Source organism: Loxodonta africana, chromosome 22 (assembly GCF_030014295.1).
Source record: "Loxodonta africana isolate mLoxAfr1 chromosome 22, mLoxAfr1.hap2, whole genome shotgun sequence".
Taxonomy (NCBI): Eukaryota; Metazoa; Chordata; class Mammalia; order Proboscidea; family Elephantidae; genus Loxodonta; species Loxodonta africana.
In genome coordinates, this window is record NC_087363.1 from 21,814,661 (window position 1) to 21,841,809 (window position 27,149).

The window sequence follows — 27,149 nt, forward strand, 5'->3', positions numbered from 1 at the left end:
AAATGTGATGCGTACATACAATGGAATATTGTTCAGCCATACAAAAGAATGAAGCTCTAATACATGACATGAATGAACCTTGAAAACATTATGCTAAGTGAAATAAGCCAGAGAGCAAAGGACAAATACTGTATGATCCCATTTATATGAAATAGCTAGAATAGGCAAGTACATAGAGATAGAAAGTAGACATAGGCGTGGAGGAGGGGGAATGGGGAGCTATTACTCAGTGGGTACAGAGTTTCTGTGTGGGATGATGAAAAAGTTTTGGAAACAAATAGCAGTGATGGTTTCACAAAATTGTGAATGTAATTAATGCCACTGAATTGTACACCTAAAATTGGCAAATTTTATCATAATAAAAATATTCTTAAAAAAAAGAAATCATAGATGGAATTATGTAGGATTTATGGTTTAGGTGTAAAAGTAGACCTTATCAAGGACCAATGGTTACCTGGGAAAAAAGACAGGAAATCCTTTTTAGACAGCATCATGTAGCATACCCATTATTTGGGTATACCTCATTACCTTAACCAGTAGTTCTCTCATTGATTTCTTCACCTCTTTCCTATTTGTTTCACTATGGGTTCATATGAGCTCTCTTTTTCTCTCTCTCTTATATTACCTTATCCGTTATAAGTCAGCTAACAAAACTATTATATGAAGGCAGCACAATTGATTCAGACCCTATGCTGTCTACTCTTTGAGCCAGCATTCTTTCATGTCACTCTTCACGGAGGAGTGGCAGAACCGAAAAGGGAAGAGAATGTAGATGTGTTTTTCTGATCCTGTGGCAGACAGTATTTGGAACCTCCTGTGCCAACACTTAGCTCTATGTTAAAGACTCCAGCTGGGAGCCCCTCACTCTTGCATAAACAGGAGTCATCCTCACCTGACTTTCTTTACTCTGGCTCATTATTTAACACAACAGCACAAACAAACCCAATTAGGCACTGAGGCGAGAGAAAGTGGACAATGAAAGTCAAAACAGAGCAATTCCACAAGCCTAGACCTACTGGATCTGAGTCCTCTTGAGCAGACATTTGATGCAAATGCTTAAACAATGCATGTCTGTTTGATAATGGACAAAGTAGATAATGGTCTTGGGTGGATGATGATACACAGAAAATTGGGAAGGACGAGGCTAGGAGAGAAATAAATCTGAGTTGTTTTCAAGTAGGAAGCAGTATTTTCATTTAAAGTAATTTATATAAAGGTCTGAGCCTTCCTTTCTGGGTACTAAAAGGAGAATAGCCCAGTGGGTGGCCCTTTACCATTTAAGGATGGGCCTTCCATTTAAAAATAGCTCCTCAACAGCTATCCTCAATTTAAGGCAGTTTCATGAATAAGGCAGCTATGAAGCAAAGAACCTAAAGGCAGTATTCTGAGAAAATGCCTGAATGGGCCTGGTGTCTATCCCAAATATAAGGAGAGGTTTGCCGCCAATTAATCATCCCTCACAGAAGAGGCTGCCATCTTATATTTCTGTCCTCACAAAGCTTTTCATATTGTGGGGCATTCTCTGAATCCCTTTATTTTGAACATCACAGCGCTGTTTGGGTAAGTTACATTAGCCTGAAGTAACTTCCACCAATGTGAGTTTTAGATGTGTATAAAGGTTACCTGACAGAATTGATTTCTTTAAAAAAGAGCAAAGTTGCATATTTTAGTAACTATTCTTAGGGTATGACCTCTAAATTGAAGTACTGGATGTTATTATAAACAAGCCTTTTAAAAATCACCTTAACAGCAGCATGTTAAGTGGCTGTATCTTGAAATCACTAACGTGGGCCTATAGGACAAATGAAAACACAGAAACAAGTGTCCACTGTTAAGTAAATATGTAATTGTGCCTCAGGATGAATTTTCAGTGAAAGTATCATCATAGATTCAACAAAAGGTGTAGCAGGACTAACCGGATGGAAGTAAAAATAATGTGAACAACTATGTCAGATGACTCTGAAAGTAGCTCTAGCGATGACAAAGACCTGATGGCATTGTTGCATATAAACAATTTGAATAAAAAATCTTATGACGTTAGAGTGGGGAAACCCTGGTGGCGTAGTGGTTAAGTGCTACGGCTGCTAACCAAAGGATCGGCAGTTCGAATCTGCCAGGTGCTCCTTGGAAACTCTATGAGGCAGTTCTACTCTGTCCTATAGGGTTGCTATGAGTTGGAATTGACTCGACAGCACCGGGTTTGGTTTGGTTTTTGGTTTTAGAGTGGGGAAAAGGCATTATTTCTAAATTTTACATAATACGTGATCGTGTACATAATTTATAATACACATTTTATATGTGATTTAAAATGCTGCAACTAAAATAATAAATTTAATAAAAACCCATAACCCAGTGCCGTCGAGTCGATTTCGACTCATAATAAATTTAATATTCTAAGCAATTATTTATCTAACTTCATTTGGGTAACCCTAAAAATGCTTATTTGGATTTTTTTCACTGTGGAGTTAGACAGCGGTCATCACATATTCAGAGTCATCTGTTTTAGGTCACATACATTATTTGGGGGCCAGCTCTGCTCCCCATATTGGCTTCAGTTCCTGGCATGCCTTTTTTTCCCTCTTTCGTGTCCTAAGCTCCAGGTTCAGCAAGCACTGTGTCTGCTTGTGACCCTTGTCCCTATGGCAAGGAAGAAATATACTGGACTGAACTGTACGTAGTGGTTATTCATTGCTGATTTTTAAGGCTTTTGGCCCTATTAGGAAGCCACCTAGTTTTCGTGCCTCAGTTCTTGTTGCGATTTTCTTTAAAAATGTGGTGCGTCTCATACATTTGTGGTATTAAACAATAGTTACAAAGCCAGAGTAGTGGTCTTGGCAGAGACAGAAATTTGAATCTGCTCTGGTTGAGGCTGACTCTGGATAATGAAAGAAATGATGAGAATATCAGCATCTAATGAGATCTTTTGTCAATTCATCTATTAAACTGCACAAGAGACTTTTATCCTTGCAAAATCCTGTCCTCAGCAATGGCTAAAGTACTATCAGTTGCAATTAAGTAAACCCTTTAAACTTCCAATGCAATCTACCAACAAACACATCCCCTGAAACTCACTGGAAAATACTGCTTCTCCTGAGGGCTGGATTTACTGTGCTGATGAGGATTTAAATGACTATCATAGAGGAATTCCATATTGCACACAAAATCAACTTCATAAACATGCATTTGGAAGTCTAAAGGTCTGTTAATATTTTCAAGTGGAAAGATTATCCTAAATTTTAACTATTAATTCTTGAAAATTAAAAAAAAAAAAAAAAAAAAACTTCTTTACAAAAACATCTTTCTTTGGCTTTTTAGAACTGATGTATTAGACACAGCCGGCAGGAAGAAGCTCAGAAAAAGCTTTACAGGAATTTCCCTCCTTGCAAAGTGACACACTGGTACGGAAAACTGTTGTTTTAGAAGCAATTAGGCCAATTAAACCTGGAAGCATGATTTTAAGCCCAACCCACAATGAGAATCTCAACTGGAGGGAGGAGCAGTTGATACATGCAAAGAGACGCAATTCTGGAGTGCTATCCGTAAGTCCCTTGGAAGAGACAGAGTGGAGTAAGAGGACTAAAATGATGATTCTGGATTTCTGTTTAGTCCTTTTCAAAGGGAGGAAGGCATTATAGAGAACAGGGTTCCACCAACCATAAATGAAGCCATTTGGTACATGGAGAAAGCCTATGACTGATGCATGGAATGAAGAGAAAACCAGCTAAATTTTCTTTGCAAGTTATTATTCCTAAGGAAAATCCTCATCCCATAGAGTGCACAATCTGAACAGAACAGAGCTTAAGGTAAAACAGGCAAAGAGATCTGGGTTTTTATTCTGAATTAATCAAATGTGGATGATTATATGAAGGCCCAAATTAAGTGTAAATATGAATTAAATTCACTTCATGTTTGAGTCAGAACAACAGGTAATACAGGAAAATCTCCATACAATACTAAAATAAAGATATATTATCATGGTGATTGACAGTTTTATTATATTTAATTTGGAAGAACAATATTGGGTTAAAATCAGAAGAGGACAGTTTTTTTTTTTTTTTTAATTCTCAGAGTTAGAAATACACTTGCTTTAAAAACTCACTGAACTCACCACTGAGCATTTTTTCCAGCACTACTATTTGTGTCTTAAGTCTGTACAAGCAAAGACACTCCATATTACTGGATTCAGTGTTTCTTTTATTTATTTATTTACTTTTCTATTGCTTAATAAGAGTCAGGAAGCTATACACCACTTCGGAAAGGCAGACCCCCTGGCGATGAACACTAAAAATAATGCCATGCCTGGTGGATGTGATTTATAGATTTTTGGTGGCAGAAGTGAAAAGTGAGATCATTGCTCCTCAGAAAAACTGACTTTTCTTCAAAGACAGAGCAACTCGACTCATGATCATCCTTTGAAGCTATCTCATCAGTAGTGAGCTCAGGTACAATAGCTGATGGGCAAGTATCTGACACAGAAGACTCTTTTATATCCAAGACACATATGTAATTCGTTATTAGATTTCTGCAAACATATAAAAAGGTTGTTTAATCCTGGAGAGAAAAGGAAATGCCTACTACCAGACTTTCAGGATAGAGGGTTCCAAATTCAGTTGTTTCACAATCACCTGGAAGTTTACTAAAAATACAGTTGCCTCAGCCTTAACCCAGACCTTAGATCTAAAGCTCTACATTTTAAAAAAACTCACTATGCTACATCCTGGTGATTCTGTGTACCACAAGGATTGAGAACTGCATAGGGGCAGTGCTGGAATGTCTATGTTGTAAATTATAAATATTCCTGATGTCTATTACTCACGTGTAAACCTTAAGGACAAAATCCTTTTCTTCCTTTACTTCTGTAAGTGACTGTAGGACATCCAGGATGCTCAGGACTGCACAGCCATATGGTCGCCGGTAGTGCAGGTGGGCTGGGCCCTTCTTTGAGTCATTCAGGAGCATCCGGCCTGGGACATAGCAGAAAACACCAGTCAGACTGAGAATGCCATACTCCTTGCCAGCATCACCTTGACTGCCACTGAGAATGCCAGAGCTACAGGCACCGTAGAGATCCTCTAAATTGGAAGACTAAGGCTAGAGGGCTGAAGGCAGACTTCCAAGGGTGCAAAGATATTTACTTGGAGGAACTCAAACAGGCCTCTGGCCAGGGCACATTTAGTCAATCACCCTTATCAGCTACCCCTGAACCAACATCAACAGTCCATTCATTAATCATGTGAGAATAAATCACTGTGCCTCATTAATTTTTTAGAAAACCAGTATGCTAACAGATTTAAATTTGCTAAGCATATTAAGGATCCAAAGTTTAGTATTTTAGTTGCCAGGTATAAACTATGTATGCACAGATAAGGATGACAATGTGCTGTTCTTCCAACCAAATCCTGGTGCCAAAGCTGTTCCTGAACCACTGTGGAAGCGAGAGCATCTCAGGAATTGGAGGGGAACTTGATTTTCCTGCTTACCAAAGGCTGTGCAAACAAAACTAGAGCCTTAAACAAATGCTTTATTAAGTATAGCAAAACAGTTGTTTTGTTGGCAAGTGATTAAAAAATATTCTTTGACAAAAATGTGTAAGATACTCTAGAACCCAAGCCTATGAGGGAAGATTTTGTTAGTCATAGCCCTCAAAATTATGTCATAAACTTGAAATAAGGCTGGGCAAACCAACAACAGAATAATAACACAAATCACTTCCTTCATCTTGGGTGGGGCAGAGGTGAGATGCCATCCATCTACCGGAATGATAAGAGTAACTCTAATTTTGTAGAAAATAACACAGATATATAATTTCGAACATACACCAAGAGAAAGGGTCATTTGCTCCCCTCCCCTACCCCCAGCAACCCACTATAAGATCTCTGAGGGAGAGGGTTGGTACAGAGGCAAGACAATGTGATGAAGTGATGGAGAGAATGTAAAAAAAACAGACCATTTAAATAAAGAATCTAGGTCCACAACCAAGAGGTAGCAGAAGGTTTCAAGAGAGGGAAAGAAAAAAAAAACTATTTATATCAAACTCAGCTACCTCAGCATAAGACAGAGATACAATTCAAGCTAGACTCTAATCTTCAGACCCAAAATAACAGGTAAGAGCTGAGGAGAAGACAAAGCTCATGGACAGGAGATACTTATTCCAAGTTGGGCAGATCTTAGTCACGTGACTGTATAAGGTGAACAGTACCTATTCGGATCACATGGGCAACTATATATAAATCTCTCTTCATATCTTTGCTGCTCAGATCCTAAGAAAAGAGAAAACATAAGTAAATTAAAGCAAGGAATACACAGAAAACAATTAAAATTCCATTTTGAACCTCATAATGATTTGCTTTTAGCATGTTACAGGTGGAGGAGGGGGACTAAAGCACACAGTTTAGTGCTGGAGTTTCCTGTAGTAAAAGTTTGGATATCTTGTATGTTTTTGGAAGCTTATTTTCTCGATAATATTTTTCCAGCTCTTACTTAGACCACCTAAGAAATCACCTATCTATAAGAATTATCACATTAGAAATCTTTATGCTGTTGCCTTATCCCACGTTTATTCTAACATAAAAAATTCTGTAACAAAAGGAATATTCAATGCAGAAAAAATAGGAAAACATCAAAAAGTTCATTAGTGACTTCAATTCTAAAAGTTCATTTTATTTTATTTTTGAAGCAATTTTTGGGTTTACTGATATATTCTCACAATAAGTACATGCTTAATTAAAACTGAATGTAAGGAATTAAGTACGTTTAAATTCAGCACGAGTAATCACCTTTGGATCCATTGCTCAAAATGCTATATACCAAATAACGTAATGATGCCAGAGCCAGGCTTGACCTATAATTACCATTGTCTAACAGGGAGCCGGAATTGCACATATGGAAATTTACTGAGGCGGGTCTTGCCTTGGGATAGTGACCAATCTGAAACACTCCTGGGGGAAAGGTCGTGCTGCTTTTGTTTTTAATTTGGCCTTTAGAAAACTTTCCTTAATTTTTTTTAATCGTGCTTTTTTTTTTAGGTGAAGGTTTACAGCTCAAGTTAATTTCTCATACAAAAATTTATACACATATTATTATATGACACTAGTTGCAATCTCTATAATGTGACAACACACTCTGAAAGTTTATTTTCTATATATTTTACATTTATTTCATTGTCCATAAACGATTAGTATACACTAAGACTGTTCCCTTGAAAAGAAATTAATTTGATCTAAGTGAAACCTCAACAATTTGATTTCCATTTCTAAACTTAGACATGTATAATTTATACTAAAGTATAAAGCTGAAAATAATTTTATCTGGAAAATCTTAACGGTTTACTTTTGAGTACACAAATCTGATCTAGAATCAGAAACTTTCAAACCAAGAGTAATGTAAATACTTTCACATTAAGTATTTATGTTTAGAACACATTTCAGAATAAAATGTTTGTTCACGAGTATGTATTTATACTTAATGCGTTATCCTTGAATTAAAAAAAAAAACTTCCTTAAATATGCATTGTTTCAGACTTTTCATCATGTCATCTACTAGCCCCTCACTCCCATCCATGGTAGTGTATTAGTGAAGGCTGATGGAGTATCTTCTGTCCTAAATGGAAAAGGTTCTCATGATCTCCCTTTTGTTTCTAGGAAAGGGTCCCTTAGCTCCATTTCCTTAGCATCTTTCTTTTTATTGGTCCAAGACGCTTGTCTCTCTTCAGTAAAACAGGGAAAGGGGCAATCAAGTGTTTTTTTTTTTTTTTGAGATCCAGAGTGTCCATTGTTGCTTTATTTTTATACCCTGTTGCATGGTTAGGACTAACGTGAGGCAAGCAACATAGTAAGTTGCAAAATTTAAGAAGGCACTCACTCTCAGTGTCACATGCCTTGTTTGCCTCACGCTAGACCCAGCCTTGCCCTGTTGAATGGTCCTGAACATGTGAAAGGAAAAGGGACACTAAAAGTATGTAAATAGTGTTACAGTGAACATTGGTGTATAGATCTTCGTCTGAGTCTCTGCTTTCAAATCTTTTGGGTGCATACTGCTGGGTCATACGGCAGTTTCATTTTTCATTTTTTAAGAATGAAACCACCACACTGTTTTCCACAATGGCTGTGTTATTTTGCATTCCCACCAGCAATGGATAAGGGTTCCAATAATCCATTGCAGCAGTATTCACAATAGTGAAAAGGTAGAAACAACTTAAATGCTTATCAACAGATGAATGGATAAACAAAATGTGCTACATACATACAATGGAATACTACTCAGCCAGGGGAAGAAATGAAGTCTTGATACATGCTACAATGATGGAGCTTGAAGACATTATGCTGAGTAAAATAAATCAATCACAAAAGGACAAATATTGTATGACCTCACTTACATAAAAACACAAGAAAAAGCAAATGTATGGAGACCAAAGTTACCAGAAGAATTGATGCCTTTGAATTATGGTGCTGAATATACCATGGACTGCCAGAAGAACGGCCAAATCTATCTTGCAAGAAGTATACAGCCAGAATGCTCTTTGGAAGCAAGGATGGAGAGACTTTGGCTCACATACTCTGGACATGTTATCAGGAGGGACCAGTCCCTGGAAAAGGACATCGTGCTTGGTAGAGGAGAGGGTCAGTGAAAAAGAGGAAGACCCACGATAAGATAGGTTGACAACAGTGGCTGCAACAATGGGCTCAAGCATAATGATTATGAGGATGGCACAGGATCGGGCAGTGTTTCATTCTGTTGTAGACAGGGTGGCTACGAACTGGAACTCACCCGATAGCACCTAACAACAATAACGACAACAAAGGGGTATGGGAAGGGAGTAAGGGGAGGTTAACAGTGATGGAAAAATCACATTGACTAAGCATAGGGTTGCACAGCTGATTATTGTAATTGCTGTCAATAAGTCATACACCTGTAAAAAACTGAATTGGCAAAAGCTGTTTGATAGATATATTTATCACAACAATGACAGGAAAAAAAAAAAAAGCAACTGAGTAACTGCTGAGACTGGTTATGTACAACCAAAAAACCTCATGTAATTTGGTTTCTTGGTTTGGAGGTTTAGGGTCATGGTTTCCTCGGACATTCTAGTTAATTGGCCTAATAATGTGTTTAGTGCTTCTGTTCTACCTCCTGGTTCGTTGAGTAGTGTCTGGGGTCTCAAAAGTTGCAAGCAGCTATCCAAGGCAAGACAACTACTCTATTTGCTTGGAGCAACAAAGGAAGAGGGAGGGTCAAGAATAGGAGGCAGATATAAAAAGTGTTGCTAACTACCTCCGTGAACAACTGCCTCCTTTGCCGTGAGATCAGAAGAACTTGATGGTGTCCAGCGTCCATTACTAAACATTCTGATCAAAGATTGTATAGAAGAATCCTGATCAAAAGGAGGAAAATGCAGAACAGAATTTCAAATCCTCATGGACCCTAGACTTTCTGGAGCCATGGGGGCTGGATGAACCCCTGAAACTATGGCCCTGAGATAATATTTTTTTTTTAATTGTGCCTTAAGTGAAAGTTTACAAATCAAGTCAGTCTCTCATACAAAAATTTATATACACCTTGCTGTATACTCCTAATTGCTCTCCCCCTAATAAGACAGCACACTGCTTCCCTCCATTCTCTCTTTTCGTGTCTATTTGGCCAGCTTCTGACCCCCTCTGCCCTCTCATCTCCCCTCCAGACAGGAGATGCCAACATAGTCTCATGTGTCTACTTGATCCAAGAAGCTCCCTAAGATAATCTTTAAACCTTAAACCAAAAATATCCCCTGAAGTCTTCTTAAAACCAAACAATAGTTTAGCTAAACTACTAAAGGATGTCTGCCTTGAGTATTACGCTCTTTTAAGAACTATCTATATGGGATCAAAGTGACAACAGCAACTAGAAAGATTATATAAGAACCTTAGGGGTAGTGAGTTTATGTTAATGGGGGAGGAACAACTCAGAAAAGGAGAGTAAGAATAGTTACACAACTCAAAGAATGTATTCAACGTCACTGAATTGTGCAAGTAGAAACAGCTGAATTGGTGTATGTTTTGTTGTGTACATTCTCAACAACAAAAAATAAATTAAAAAAAAGTAAAAAATAAGTAAAGACATATAGGCTTTAAAAAATAAAAAGTAATACGTAATGGTAAAACTGAAGCTTTTAGATTCTCATTGGTTATATTACTGTTCCAAGTTCTTAATAAAATAATAAAATATGCTTAAAATGAAATAGGTTACAAAATAATTTAATATAAATTAGTATCTCTGGAACTACAAAAAGGAGCCCTGGTTGCACAGTGGTTAAGCACTCAGCTGCTAACCAAAAAGTTAGCTGTTTGAACCCACCATCTGCTCCGTGAGAGTAAGATACGGCAGTCTGCTTCTGTGAAGGTTTACAGCCCTGGAAGCCCTACAGGGCAGTTCTACTCTGTCCTACAGGGTCGCTATGAGTTGGCATTGACTTGATGGCAATGGGTTTGGATTTGGGTTGGAATCACAAAGATACATTTTCACAAGAAAGTTGTTTTTTAGTATTGAAAAAAAGATATTTCAGGCTCCATTTTACAATTCCTTTCATTTAAAAGTGGAATTTAAAATGATATTCTCAAAGTAGCACTATATTTTGACATTTAAGATGGCAACTGAATAATAAATAGAAGTTAAAAAAGATGTACCATTTTTATACTTTTCTGGAATTAAAACTCACCAAACCCAGCGCCATCGAGTCGATTCCGACTCATAGCGACCCTACAGGACAGAGCAGAATTGCCCCATAGAGTTTCCAAGGAGCGCCTGGCGGATTCAAACTGCCGACATGTGTATTACAGAAGGATACAGAAATATTTGACACATTTCAAGGTGAAATGGCTCCTTGCACATAGCTTGGATTGTGTTAATCTAAACTATCAAATGGCTAGGTAATTACTAACTCCAGTATACCTAGAGAATTAAAAACCAGTGATCAAAGATAACCAAACATTAACAAGATGGGCTGTATATAAGAACACTGGACTTTTCCTTTGGCTCTGGCTGAGTGAATAAAAGGAGTAAGTCTTAGGTGTAATTCATGGTATTTTACAGGTGCCTGGGTAGCGGTTCTTTCTGATCATGTTGTACATGGTACCCAGAACTCTAAGTGACATTTATTTGAGATTAATACAAATAAGACAACAATAATATAAGAAAACATTTTAAGAAGAATTATTATTTGTGAGTTCTACATAATTCTCAATATAAAATTTCAATGTCAAAGCTATCTTACTAAGCATAAATGTATGGTTAAACACAGTTAAGATAGGCTTATTAAAAACATGCTCTTCAAGGCTAAGTACCGAGTGTGACCATCCATGTAAAAATACTCACAAGACCTGTAAAACAGAGATGGGAAGAGAGATGACTCACCTACCACTCATCTGGTGCACAAGGTTTAAATTCCAATTGCATGGCAGGAATTAGATTTACTCACTGGACCAAACCCTCTAATCTTACATAACTAGGAAAGATGGTCATCAACTACAGTGAGCAGAGAAACAAGTAAGCCAGCATCTTAGGCTGTTACTGAAGTTCCATTTGAAACACAGAAAAGCCAATTTACTTCCCTGTTCCTGGGCTACCCTTCTTCTGTACGAATAATAGAATTTACAAAAATAAATTAAAGCCAATTTATTCAAATTTAAGCTGTAAAAAACAGGCAATATTTTAACACATGATGTTACTGTAGTAATAATCAAGTTCAATTCTTGATTCCAAGAAATCACGAGCTAAAATCCAATTTTGGAATATGGAAAAGTATAAATAAATGTAGAAAATATAACTTCAACTCATGCAGGAAAAACAGCACAAGTTCTCCAAGTTGGTCACTCAAATATAATAGCAAATAGGCATATATTCATTTATTTATATAAAAATTATTATGATATTAGTATTTACCAGGCACAGTGTGAGGCTTTGGCAAATTTAGCAATGAGCAAATGTACATACATATGCTGTCACACATGCCTGCACATAGTCACTGTGTATTATGAAAGTCAGAAAAATCCTCACTATATTGGAGACTCAAGTAAATATAAAACACTTCCTTCGTGGATAGAATTCTTCATTCTAAAATCTAGTAAGGTCAGAAAAATAAGGCTCCACAGAGAACCCGGTTGTTCCGCGGACACTGGGACTGTCTGTAATCTAGCTCTGAAGTCTCCTTGGTAAAGCATCTTTCGAACTGCTGGATTTGTAAGGTCTCCTTTTCCCAACGGTAATGCTAAAAGGAAGCTTACAGGTTGGCACTGATCACAGCTGTGGGTGCATTTTCTTTTTTCAGATTCCATGTTGGAACCATTCTTCTTTTTTTTTTTTTTTAATTGTACTTTAGATAAAGGTTTGCAGAACAAACTAGCTTCTCATTAAACAATTAGTACACATACTGTTTTGTGACATTGGTTACCAACTCTGTGACATGTCAACCCTCTCCCTTCTCGACCCTGGGTTCCTATTGCCAGGTTTCTCGTCCCCTCCTGCCTTCTAGTCCTTGCCCCTGGGCTGGTGTGCCCCTTTAGGTGGCTGCATTTTCATGCATTTACTCAGACTTTGTAGCACATGTGCCAATCCAGAAAACTCCTTTAGCCCACAGGAGAAAGTCTTAAAATAACAAAAAAAAAAAAACAGATTTTACCAGAATTATCTCATACAGCTTTAAGTAAAACATGAAAATCCTGGCTAAGAGAATCTTGTTAAAAAATCTCATGTGATTTGTAAAAACTCCTCAAATCATGTTTGGGACCTTAAAGAAACCACCCAGGACTGTACCTCAAATGGAACTAAAGAAGCGGTTCATTTAGCAGCCCTGCACCTTCCCACTGTGGGAGGACAAGAGCACGCCATGTTACACATAGCTTTCCTTTAAGGAGCTGAGGCTACAGTTTAAGCCTCTGGGTCCATACAGATAATTAAAATGCTGCTAAATGAAATTTTTGATTTACTGTAATTACATTCAAATACCTATCGTAATTAAGTTCATTTTTCAGGAGACAAGGACCGCACTCATCATATTCAAGGACAGCTCTGTTGTCACAATGCAAAGGAATAAGTCATCAGCGATTTCTTTTGCTGCCTTACTGGATAATATCAGAGGATCAGAATCTAGAAAAACCTCCTAAGGTCACTGTGTTCATTCATTATTCTAGACAGATGGAAGTCTCATCTCTTTCTAACTCTGCTACAGAAAGGAAGCCCCACAGCCTCCCTAGAGTACCAACCTAGGTACTAACTTAACATTCCATTAAGTACAATTTAGACTCTTTCCCTTGTTCTTTCCCTACTAAAAAGAAAGAGCATTGATTAGTTTTCTCTCACCGGACTGACCTCCTTTCACCATCTTCATGGATCAATTTTCCCTTCTCTTCCTTCCTGTATTATCTCCTAAGCCTTACATGCTGAGCTCACAGATGGGCACCAACACCATCTTAACTTAGCTAGGTTTATAAGTTAGTCTTTCTGTGTATCTGGACACTGTCAATAAAAGCTATCCCTGTGAAGGTGGTTTCTGACTGCAGTGATACCATCTGACATTTTGAAAGGCAAAGTTGTAGTAAGAGAACTAAAAAGTCAGGTGAACAAATACGGTTTTATCTTTCAGATAAAGTTGCATATTAGATCCCCAGATAAATTCCATTCATGTTTAAGAGGCTCACTGTAAGCTTCAAGATATCTGACTAGCAACCATTAATCATGTGCCACTTAAGGGCCGTGGCACTGTGTGACCATCACAGCTCCCTGCACTGAACAGGTTCTGATATATCTCAGTATCACTGAAGCAGATCAAAGAATTCATGAGAGTCAAAATTGGTTTAAAATCGTGATATATTCTTGTTTTCTTCTTTGACACACAAATTAATTCATATAAATAAAGTTAGGCAGTTAATTTTAATTGGGTAAAAAAATAATTACTAAATCTGAATCAACTTTAAGAATACACATGGCAAAATGGTTATTGTGAGGTTTAGCACTTTCCAATAAGCAGGATACTAAGCCTTCTCTGAACTGATTGGTCTGTGGTGGCATAGACCATGAGCAGCCACATTTGAAAAAATGAAAGTACCACAGATAGCAGGAGGCAAAGACCCTCCACTTATATTTGGAAGAGAAGGACTGTTTAGTTTGTCTCTCTTTATATGCACTCACTAACAAACTGCAAAGTTACAAAATTGGTAGATGCCTTTAAGAGAAAACTGTATTTACACATCATAGAAATTCCCAGTGGCCTTGGATAAGAATAGTAAGAAAGACTTCTTAGATTTTAAGTGTCTACTATATGAAATAGCTTATAAAATCTACATAAGGAAAACGCAATAGAAATTTTAATTAAAACCTGTAGCTGATTTCAGGTTTCTCTAAATATTTCATTAAAACCTGATAAAAGAAATAAATCAAGATCTATTCTCCTCAGCATGTGAGAAATAAGAATAAATATTCATTTCCCGGGTGACAAAATCCACATAGCAGCCCCCCGGTTAGAGTCAACAGTGGAGATGGGAAAGAGAATTTGCACATACTGTAAAAAGGGCACACATTCGTTCTATCTTCTCTGGGTTCCTTGGCCCACCATTCTTGTTCAGTCTCACCAGAAACCGTTCACTGAAATGTAGGAGAGAGAGAGAGAGACAGAGAAATGTAAAGGACCACATGCTCCAGAACAAATAAAAAGGGCATATACAGAGAAACCCTAAACACTCACAGAACTGCTTGCAGCAAGAGGCAAGACCAAAAGCACATGTCTAGTGGCAAGATATTCTCTCTTGCCAAGTAAGATGCAATGGACACTATACACTGCCTGATAGGTGTTGGTGCTTACTTACTGGCGGTCTGTGCCTTATCTCTCAGTAAGTGTGTGTTCCTGGGCAGCAAAGAGGACTGTGTCTTATACATCTCCCAAATACCCCTAAAGTGACATAATGCTAAACCCATAACAAGCATATATATTCTTTGATTAGAACACTTAGGTGATCATAAAAATATTGGTCATACTAGATCCAAAAGAATTTATATTACATAATTTACATCTTCCTATTATATGACACTCAAGAACCACTTTAGGGCTAAGAAGAAAAATGTTATAAAAATCTAGGTAAAAAGTCAGAGACACATAACGCATTATAGCTCAAAGAGCATTCAGAATCCAACAGATCAATTAAAATATTTTATTCCCCAAATAATATACTTCTTGAAGGAAATTAATGGACTAAACAAATAAACAAAACAAAAAACCTTAGAAACAGTGTTTGCAGCATTTGGAGAATGCAATATTTGGAGAAATGTCTCCTTGCTCTCTCATATTCTTCCTGCCCCTGCCCAGGATCTCATTTCCATTTCTTCATCTCAAGGTTCCCTACTGACTGTAAGAGGAAAAATGAGTCATGGGAAAAACAAAGCATGAGATTTAAAAGTACTTTACTTCTCCTGTGCCCTCCCTCAGGTACTCATGGAATACAGTGTAGTATTTGTAAAAGAACTGATATTAAAATACTATATTAGAATTATAAGATGTGTTACAAAAGCAACTACACAGGGTGATTACTTTGTTCATGCATTTATTTGTTCAGTCACTCAAGAAATAGTTATTGAGTTCTAACTGTGTGCTAAATGTGAGAATACAGATGCAAACAAGATATATAAAATACTTGTCTTTATAAAGCTTATGGTCCTGATAGGCAGTTCGATATGCAGAAATAACACTCAGAAGAGACCTGGGTTAGATATAAACTTAAGGGAGCCCTCGTGGTACAGAGGTTAAGAGCTATAGCTGCTAAACAAAAGGCCGGCAGTTTGAATCCACCAGCATCTCCTTGGAAACTGTATGGAGCAGTTCTACTCTATCCTACAGGGTTGCTATGAGTCACAATCGACTCAACAGCAACAGGTTTTCAGTTTATAAACGTGAAATTCTTCAGCCAGGAAAGTGGACTTGACTAAGGAGGGAATGTGCATAGAAATGAGAACAAAAAAGGACTTTGGTCAAAATCCTGAGGGACATCAATATTTAAGAAATGGGCAGAAGAAGAATTATCAAAGTAGATATACAGGGACAAACAGAAAGAAGGAAAATGAGGATGATGGGATGCTGCATTCGTCCAGAGAAGAGTGTATGAAAGAGGAGAGTGAGGTCAACAAGGTCCAAAGCCACTGAGTATCACATCAGACAAGGATAAAACAGTGTCCACTGAATGTGAGAACAGAGATCACTAGTGATTCTGGCAAAACCTGTTTTAGTGGATGGTAGAGAAAGAGGCCAGTGTGAGGAGTAGAAACAGTGAGTCTAGACCACTCTTTAATGAATGGGTGTGAAGAGGTGGAAGTGATTTGTTTCTAGCTAAATGGATTTTTTTTTTTTAAATGGATATGTAAGGTTGAGGGAGTCTTTGTTAAAAAATGGGATAACCCACACATTTATGGTCAATTGATAAGTCAAAAATGGTATCAAGGCAATTCAGTGATGAAAGCATAGTAGTTTCAACAAATGGTACTGAATAATCCAATATGCAAAATAAATAAATAAAGGAACCCTGACACTTGTTTACAAAATAATAACTTGAATGGATCATAGACCTAACTATAAGAGCTAAAAAAAAAAGAAAACACAAGAAAAAATTTTAAAAAGTATCTTGCATATCTTGTTCACATTTGTATTTCTGTATTTAGCACACAACAGAAAAATCTTTGTGACCTTGGATTATTAAGCAAATATTATAAACCAAAGAAAATAATAAATCGAACTTTACCAAAATTTAAACCATCTGCTTTTTGAAAGACACTACTAAGAAAATAAAAAGACAAGCTCCAAACTAGGAGAAAATGTTTATAAAACATTCATCTAAGAAAGGATATGTATCCTGAACACATAAAGAACTCTCAGAACCCAATAAAAAACAACTCAATTAAAAAAAACAAGGAAAATATTTGAAAAGACACTTCATAAAATAATACACGAGGATGACAAATAAGCACAAGAAGACATCATTAGTTACTAGGGAAGTGCAAATTTAAAAAAAAGATAGGGTACCACTACATACCAACTAGAATATCTAAAATTAAAGACTAATCATACCAAAGGCTGGTGAGAATATGCAGCAACTACCACTCTCATACACCGGTGGGACTAGCAAAATGACACAGCTACTTTGGCAACAGCCTGACAGTTTTTTATAAAGTTCAATATACACTTACTTCATGCACTTATATGACCCAGCAGTTCCACTCCTAGGTTATTTATTCAGGAGAAATAGAAACACATGTTCACATGAAAAACTGTATACGAATGTCCATAGTAGCTTTATTCATAACAGCCCCAAAGTATAAAGAATAATGGATAAACAAAATATGATATATCTTTACAATGGAGTACTACTTCACAATAAAAAGAACTACTGATGTATAATAATATGGATGAATCTCAAAAGCATTATCTAAATGAAAGAAGCCAATCACAGAAGACTACATACTATATGTCTCCATTTACTTGAAATTCTGGAAAGGCAAAACTATAGGAATAGAAATCAGAAGCCATCAGGGCTTAGAATGTGGGGTGCGACAGGGAAATACAAATCAAAGCCACAAGGAGATACCATTTCACTTCGTCTTAAATGGCTTTAACTAAAAAAAAAAGAAAAGTAACAAATGTTGACAAGCAGGTAGAGAAATAGGAACCCTTGTATATTGCTGATGGGCATGTAAAATGGTTCAGTTGCTGTTGTAAAAAATCTGTGGTTCCTCAAAAAGTCATGGAATTAGCAAGACACAGAAATTCCACACCTAGGTATATATGAAATGAAAACATATCCAAACAGAAACTCGTACACGAGTTGTTTACAGCAGCAGTACTCATAATGGTCAAAAGGAGTAAACCACCTAAATGCTATCCAATAGATGAAAGGATAGATAAACTGTGCTATATACATACAATGCTTGCCCGTGAGTTTGTTATACTGTGGTGGCTTCCATGTTGCTATGATGCTGGAAGCTATGCCACTGGTATTTCAAACACCAGCGTAGTCAGCCATCATGGACAGGTTTCAGTGGAGCTTCCAAACTAAGACAGACTAGGAAGAAGGATCTGTCAGTCTACTTCTGAAATATTTAGGCACCAATCACTAATGCCAGAGATGATGAAATTGAAGACTTTTACCAACTTCTGCATTCTGGAATTGATCAAACATGCAATCAGGATGCACTGATAATCACTGGTAACTGGAATGACAAAGTTGTAAACAAAGAAGAAGGACCCATAGTTGGAAAATATGGCCTTGGTGACAGAAATGATGCCAGAGATCACATGACAGAATTCTGCAAGACCAACAACTTATTCATGGCAAATACCTTTTTTTTATAACATAAACAGCAACTATACATGTGAATCTCACCAGACGGAATATGCAGGAACCAAACTGACTACATCTGTGGAAAGAGCAGTGGAGAAGCTCGATATCATCAGTCAGAAAAAGGCCAGGGGCCAACTGCAGAAGAGACCATCAATTGCTCCTATACAAGTTCAAATCGAAGCTGAAGAAAATCAAAACAAGTCCACAAGAGTCAAAAGATGACCTTGAGTATAACTCACCTGAATTTAAAGACCATCATAAGAATAGATTTGATGCACTGACAATTAATGAACAAAGACCAGAGGAGTTGTGGGATGACATCAAGGACATCATACATGGAGAACACAAAAGGTAATTAAAAAGAAAGGAAAGAAAGACCAAAATGGATGTCAGAAGAAACTCTGAAACTTGCCTTTGAACGCAGAATAACTAAAGCAAATGGAAGAAATGATGAAGTAAAAGGGCTAAACAGAAGATTTCAAAGGGTGGCTCCAGGAGACAAAGTAAAGTATTATAATGAAATATGCAAAGACCTGGAAAACCAAAAGGAAAGAACACCCTCAGATTTCTCAAGATGTAAGAACTAAAGAGAAAATTCAAGACTTGAGTTGCAATTTTGAAGGATTCTATGGGCAAAATATTAAACAACAGGGAAAACATCAAAAGAAGATGAAAGGAATACAAAGATTCACTGTACCAAAAAGAACTGGTTGATGTCCAACCATTTCAGGAGGCAGCACATGATCGAGAACTAACGGTATTGAAGGAAGAAGTCCAAGCTGCACTGAAGGCATCCCCAAAAAACAAGGGTCCAGGAATTGACAGAACACCAACTGAGATGTTTCAACAAATGGATGCCGCGTTGCAGGTGCTCACTCATCCATGCCAAGAAATTTGGAAGATGGCTACCTGGCCAATCGACTGGAAGGGATCAATATTTGTGCCCATTCCAAATAAAGGTGATCCAACAGAATGCGGAAATTATCGAATAATATCATTAATATCACACACAAGTAAAATTTTGCTGAAGATAATTCAAAAGCAGTTACAGCAGCATGTCGACAGGCAACTGCAAGAAATTCAAGCCAGATTCAGAAGAGTACATGGAATAAGGGCTATCACTGCTAATGTCAGATGGATCTTGGCTGAAAGCTGAGGATACAATAAAGAAGTTTACTTGTGTTTTAATGACTATGCAAAGGCATCTGGCTGTGTGGATCATAGTGAATTATGGACAACACTACAAAGCATAGGAATTCCAAACTTAACTGTGCTCATGAGGAACCTGTACACAGGCCAACAGGCAGTCATTTGAAAAGAACAAGGGGATACTGCATGGTTTAAAGTCAAGAAAGGTGTGTGTCAGGGTTGTATCCTTTCACTATACTTATTCAATCTGTATGCTGAGTAAATAGTCTGAGAAGCTGGACTATCTGAAGAACAACCGGTATCAGGATTGGAGGAAGACTCATTAACAATCTGCGATATGCATATGACACAACCTTGCTTGCAGAAAGCAAAGAGGACTTGAAGCACTTATGAAGATCACGAACTACAGTCTTCAGTATGGATTACACCTCAACATAAAGAAAACAAAAATCCTCACAACTGGACCAATAAGAAACATCGTGATAAATGGAGAAAAGACGGAAGTCGTCAAGGATTTCATTTTACTTTGATCCACTATCAATGCCCATAAAAGCAGCAGAAGAAATCAAATTTGCAAAGACCTCTTTAAAGTGTTAAAAAGCAAAGGTGTCACTTTGAGGACTAAGGTGTGCCTGACCTAAGTCATGGTATTTTCAGTCGCTTCATAGGCATGTGAAAACTGGACAATGAATAAAGAAGATTGAGGACTTTGAATTATGGTGTTGGTGAAAAACACTGAATATACATACGATGGACTGCCATAAGAAGGAACAAATATGTCTTGGAAGAAGTACAGCCAGAACGCTCCTTAGAAGCGAGGATGGCGAGACTTCATCTGATGTACTTTGGACATGTTATCAGGTGGGATCAGTCCCTGGAGAAGGACATCATGCTTGGCAAAGCAGAGGGTCAACAAAAGAAAGGAACACTCTCAATGAGATGGAATGACACAGTGGCTCCAATGTTGGGCTCAAGCGCAACGACTGTGAGGATGGTGGAGGACCAGGCAGTGTTTTGTTCTCTTGTACATAGGGTTGCTATGAGTTGGAATTGACTTCATGGCACCTAACAATATATACAATATCGCTCAGTCAAAAAAGGAATGAAGTATTGATACATGCTACAACTTGGATTAATCCTGAAAACGTTATGCTAGGTGAAATAAACCAGTAACAAAACATGACATATCACATGGTATCTTTTTTATGATATATCCAGAACAGGCAAATTCGCAAAGTCAGAAAGCAAATTAGAGGCTTCCAGAGGATGACGGAAGGGGAGAATAGGTTATGACTACTTAATGGGTACAGGCATTTTTATGGGGTGATAAAATGTTTTGAAACTAGAGAGAGGTAGTTGTTGAACAACCTTGTGATTATGCTAAATACCATTGAACTGTACACTTTATAATGGCTAACTGTATTTTTGTGAATTTCACATCAATTAGAAAAAAATGGGATACACCTAAGAAACTTTATACAATGCTAGTATAAGGGGAGAGATTAAAGACAGAGGAAAGAGAGGAAATAATTGGTAAAGGAAAACCTCGGAGATGCTGGGAACTAATAGAATTCAGGGAGAAAAAAAAAGAAATGAATGGAGGAGGAAATAATGGGTGTAGATACAAATAAGTTTGCAGTTCTAGTAATGCAAAGTTGAGGTTTATCATAGAGACAGGAAAATAAGAACAGCAAAGTTGAAAAAAATTTAAAGAAGCATGACATCCAAACACATCAGGAAAAATTCTCAAAACTATTTAAAAGAAAATGTAACAAAGCACAAAATACAGCTGTGACATGGACAAGTGAAAATGTAGCAAATTGCCCCAAAACAAAACAAAAAACAGTCAAGTCAATTCTCCCTCCAAAGTACATCTTGAATCTTTATAAATTTCTCCATCTCCTTTACCACCACTAGTCTAGGCCACCACTGTTGTTAGTTGCCATTGAGTTGGCTCCATTCACAGCAACCTTATGTATAACTGAACAAAATGTTGCCTGGTCTTGCACTTTCTTCATGATCCCAAATGTTTGATTCCATTGTTTTGGCCACTGTGTCAATCTATCTCACTGAGGACCTCCCTCACCTTCACTGACCCTCCATTTTACCGACCATGATATCCTTTTTTAGTGATTGGTCTTTCCTCACGACGTGTCCAAAGTAAGCAAACTGAAGTCTCACTATCCATGCTTCTGAGGAACATTCCGGTTGGTCACTAGATTGGATTATTACAACAGCTTCCCAACTGATCTCTTTACTTCCCTTTTTTGGCTCTCTAAATTTTTTTATAGCCCATTCTTCAGAGAGACTGATCCTTTGAAAATCTGCATCAGATCATGGCACTTCCCATGTTAAAATATTTTCATATGATTCACTGATTTCTGACAAGGGTGTCAAGACAATTCAAAAGGAGAAAGAACCGTCTCTTCAACAGTGGATGCTTGGAATACTGGATATTCACATGCAAAAGAATGACTGGACCCCTGCCTCACTCCATATACAAAAATTAACTAAAAATGGAACAAAGATTTAAATGTAAGAGCTAAAACTATAAAGCAGAAAACGTAGGCATAAATTTTCACAACCTTGGATTATGCAATGTCTTCTTTGATATAACACCAAAAGCAAAGGCAATAAAAGAAAAAAGTAGGTAAAGCTGGACTTCATCAACATTAAAAGCTTTTGTGCTTCAAAGAATACCATCAAGAAAGTTAAAGAGAATCCAAAGAATGGGAGAAAATATTTCCAAATTAAATATCTGATAAGGGACTTATATCCAGAAATATAAAGAACTCTTACAATTCAATAATAAAAAGATAAATAAGCCAATTTTAAAAACGGGCAAAGGACCTAAATATATATTTTGTCAAGCCAATTTTAAAAATGGGCAAAGGACCTGAATACATGTTTTGTCAATGAAGATACAGAAATGGACAGTAAGTACATGAAAAGATCTTTCACTAAACATGAGAGATGCAAATCACAATAAGATACCCATTAGAATGGCTAGAATAAAAAAGGTAGTAATAACAACCAATAATGAGGAAGTGGAGAAACTGGAATCTTCATACATTGCTGGTGGCAATGTAAAATGGTCCAGACACTTTGGAAAATGGTCTAGCAGTTCCTAAAAAAGGTTAAAATAGAGTTGCCATGTAACCCAGTAATTCTACTCCTAGATAAATACCTAAGAAAAATGAAATCATGTTCACAAAAACTTTCAGGTGAATGTTAATCGCAGCATTATTCATAATAGTCAGAAGGTAGAAACAACTCAAAGGTCCATTAACTGATGAATGGATACATAAAAGGTGATGGATATACCATATAATGGAATACTATTAAGCAATAAAAGTACCAAACTATTGACACGTGTTACAACATCGATGAACCTTGAAAACATTATGCTAGAGAGAAGCCAGTCAGAAAAGATCACATGTTGTATGATTCCAATTATACGAAATGTCCAGAACAGGCACATCTATAGAGACAGAAAGTAGACTGGTGGTTGTCATGGCTGGGGGCTTAGAGGAAAATGGGTGACTGCTAAAGTGTATGTGGTTTCTTTTTGGAGTGATAAAAATATTCTAAAATTGATTGTGGTAATGCACAACTCTGTGAATATAGTAAAAATTACTGAACTGTACACTTTTAATGGGCAAATTGCATGGTATATGAATCACATCTCAATACAAAAAAATAAAACGAAAACTTATCATGGTTTATTCTTGCCCTCAGATAAAATTTAAACTCCTTTCAATATCTGCAAGGCCTTGTGTGGAAGACCTGGCCTATCTTTACAGCCCCATCTCACTTGGCGCTTTATTGCTTTTTACTCTTCACACACACTGGTTTCCTAAATACAAGTTTCTTGAACACGCCAAGCTAATTTTTGCCTTAGGATTGCTGCACTTGCTGTCACCTCTGTCTGTAATGCTGTTCCTTAAGCTCAACTGGTTGGCTCACTGCTGGTCTTCCAGGCTCAGCTCAAACACCAGTTTTCCAAAGAGGCCTACTCTGATCATATTAGCTACAGCAGTGTTCCTCCTTCCCTCTCCACCACGCTCTCTTTACAGCACTTGGCACAAAGTATTTTGTTTCTTATTTACTATCTTTCTCTTACACAAGAGAATAAACTCCCTAAGGGCAGGGACCTTGTTCACTCTGTATCTCTAGTACTTCCAACAGTCTGGCTTACAATAAACCAAAAAAACCAAACCCGTTGCCGTCGAGTTGATTCCGACTCATAGTGACCCTATATAGGTCCTCAAAAATTTGAATAAATAAAAGTGGAAAATTCTCTAAAGGACAGCTGTGTGGGGTGTGAAACCTTGCTGATAAAGGTCACTATCAACTGGACGGATAAAGTCATTATCATAGTATGCAGAACATCCATGAGCCAATAGGGAACAAAGAAGATGGCTGGCATAAATAAATCTTATAAATTGGTGGCACAGGGCTTAGAAGCACCAAGTATGTTGTAGCAGACAAAAGCTCCCAGCTGCTCACTTAAGATCCATGTTTTCTGTTTCTTCCTGGGCACCCAGTTAGATCACACTTCTCAACCCCACTTGCAGTTGGGTGTAGCCATGTGACTGAATTCTAGACATTAAAATGTGAATGGAACTGATGCGTACCACTTCCAGGCCTAGCCATAAAAACCTCCTACATGGGAAATCGATTTGGTGCTTCCTTAAAAAGTTAGAAATAGAACTACCATACCATCCAGCAATCCCACTCCTTGGAATATATCCTAGAGAAATAAGACCCTTTATACAAACCGATATATGCACACCCATGTTTATTGCAGCACTGTTTACAATAGCAAAAACATGGAAGCAATCAAGGTGCCCATCAACGGATGAATGGATAAGTTATGGTATATTCACACAATGGAATACTACGCATCGATAAAGAACAGTGAAGTATCTGTGAAACATTTCATAACATGGAGGAACCCGGAAGGCATTATGCTGAGTGAAATTAGTCAGTTGCAAAAGGACAAATATTGTATAAGACCACTATTATAAGAACTTGAGAAATAGTTTAAACTGAGAAGAAAACATTCTTTTGTGGTTACGAGAGGGGGAGGGAGGAAGGGTGGGAGAGGGACATTCACTAATTAGGTAGTAGATAAGAACTACTTTAGGTGAAGGGAAAGACAGCACACAATACAGGGGAGGTCAGCACAATTGGACTAAACCAAAAGCAAAGAAGTTTCCTGAATAACCTGAATGCTTTGAAGCCCAGCGTAGCAGGGGCAGGGGTCTAGGGACCATGGTTTCAGGGGACGTCTAAGTCAATTGGCATAATAAAATCTGTGAACAAACATTCTGCATCCCACTTTGAAGAATGGTGTCTGGGGTCTTAAACACTAGCAAGCAGCCATCTAAGATGCATCAATTGGTCTAAACCCACCTGGAGCAAAGGAGAATGAAGAACACCAAGAACACAAGATAATTATGAGCCCAAGAGACAGAAAGGGCCACATGAACCAGCGACTACATCATCCTGAGACCAGAAGAACTAGATGGTGCCTGGCTACAACCGATGACTGCCCTGACAGGGAACACAACAGAGAACCCTGAGGAAGCAGGAGATCTGTGGGATGCAGACCCCAAATTCTCATAAGACCAGACTTAATGGTCTGACTGAGACTGGAAGGACTCTGGTGGTCATGGCCCCCGGACCTTCTGTTGGCCCAGGACAGGAACCATTCCCGAAGCCAACTCTTCAGACATGGATTGGACTGGACAATGGGTTGGAGAGGGATGCTGGTGAGGAGTGAGCTTCTTGGATCAGGTGGACACTTGAGACTATGTTGGCATCTCCTGCCTAGGGGGGAGATGAGAGGGTGGAGGGGGTTAGAAGCTGGCAAAAAGGACAAGAAAAGAGAGAGTGGAGGGAGAGAGCAGGCTGTCTCATTAGTGGGAGGGTAATTGGGAGTGTGTAGCAAGGTGTACATGAGTTTTTGTGTGAGAAACTGACTTGATTTGTAAACTTTCACTTGAAGCACAATAAAAATTATTAAAAAAAAAAAGTGCATGCAAAATGATTCCATTTTATCAAGTACAAAAATAGGCGAAACGAATCTATGCTGTCAGAGGCCAGGACAGTAGTTACGGGAGTAGAGGGTGGTAACTAAAGGGGGCACATCGGGGTCTTGTGAGGGCTGGGAAAGCTGCCTCATTATGACCTGGGTGCTGACTGCATGGCTTTGTTTAGTCTGTGAAAACTCTGAGCTCTGCTTATGAAATGTGCACTTTTCTGTATGCATACCACACTTCAATAAAAAGTAAAAAAAAAAAAAAAAAGAAAGAAAAAAAAAACCTCCTACATGTGTACCTTCATGCTCTTTTCCCCTTTCAGATGCCTGGAGTAGAGCTGACCTCCATGGCAACCTTGGAACCATGTGCTGATTATGGGACAATGTCCATCAGTCTAGATCCCTGAATGATTGTGTGAATGAGGTCCACCCTACTGCAAAGTCACCCACACAGTGTCATTTACATAAGCAAGAAATAAACTTCTATTGTGTTCAAGCCATTATACATTTTTCTGTTTGTTGCAGTAGCTGATCTACCCTAGCTAATACGTATGCTATCCACATTAACAACTACCCAACTGGCTGTTAACTTAATAATAATCTTCATGGATATAGAAATTTAAACCAATTTTAGAAAGTGTACGTCTTTTCAAGAGATTCTATCATTATTTTTGCCCTCTTCTATATTATAGAAAGAGAAACAATACCTTTTGCCATCACATTACTATTGTCTGCGAATCTATCATTTTGAACCTGCCAGACACCCACAGAGTGGACTGCTGTTTAGAGGAGCCACGCCAAACTCTCCAAAACTAAAAGGGTAAATAAAAATAATATTTTTGGACCAGAGTTTGGTAGATGAGGTGAATTCCTAGGTGGACAGGTTTACTGGCTCTATCAGACCCCAGGAATTTCTCTTTCTCCTCAATAGTGAGAGAAGGCCTCTAAGGCTAAAGTTCTCCCATGCCTTTCATACTTCTGGTTTCATCTGGCTTTTTTCACAATTTGCAGAACTCAAGATAAATGCTTTTGCATTTCAAAGGACTCTAAGTATACATTTAAGTATTTCTTCCAATGGTTCTGATAAAGAAATGCTGCTTTCTGCTAACATTAAAACTATCTGAAGGTGAGTATCTAATCCAGTGTTTCCATAACGTGGCAACAGCTGTTCTGCCAAAGAGTCCAAATACTGCATTAAACTCTGTTAGGTTTCTACCCTCTAGGGCTTTTCAGAGCCTTTAACAAGCTGAATAGTACAGGTTATACTTTACAAATCTCTGTGACTCCACAACCTGCTTTTGTAAAAGGTAATGAATTTTGGAGGAACACAGTTTGATAAATGCTGATTGAATCTACCTGCTAACTAGCACTACAGCAACTGCTCACATTCTCCAAAAGTGCAAAAGGAATTGTGGCCAAAAGAGTAAAATTTATTCATGGGATTTTACAAATATTCAACACCTCTACACAAAAGCAACAGGTCACGTTCTCTCTTAAATACTCTGGGTAAGAAATCCCTTTTTCTAATTTACTATCTTATCTCTTTCAAGAGAAAAAAAGACAGTGTTAAAGCACTTCGGTAGGCAGTGTTACGAAAGAATGCTCTA

General features: G+C 37.7%; 1 protein-coding gene across 1 annotated transcript in view; it reads right to left on the bottom strand.

Moving 5' to 3' along the window:
• The window catches only part of DOCK3 (dedicator of cytokinesis 3), a 572,157-nt gene that overhangs the window by 162,882 nt on the left and 382,126 nt on the right, over window positions 1-27,149 (bottom strand). The window contains exons 10-12 of the mRNA XM_064274461.1: window positions 14,529-14,610; window positions 6,200-6,260; window positions 4,817-4,964 (exon numbers count right to left, since the gene is read on the bottom strand). Of these exons, the coding sequence (XP_064130531.1) occupies window positions 4,817-4,964; window positions 6,200-6,260; window positions 14,529-14,610 (291 nt within the window). The remainder of the gene's footprint in view (window positions 1-4,816; window positions 4,965-6,199; window positions 6,261-14,528; window positions 14,611-27,149) is intronic.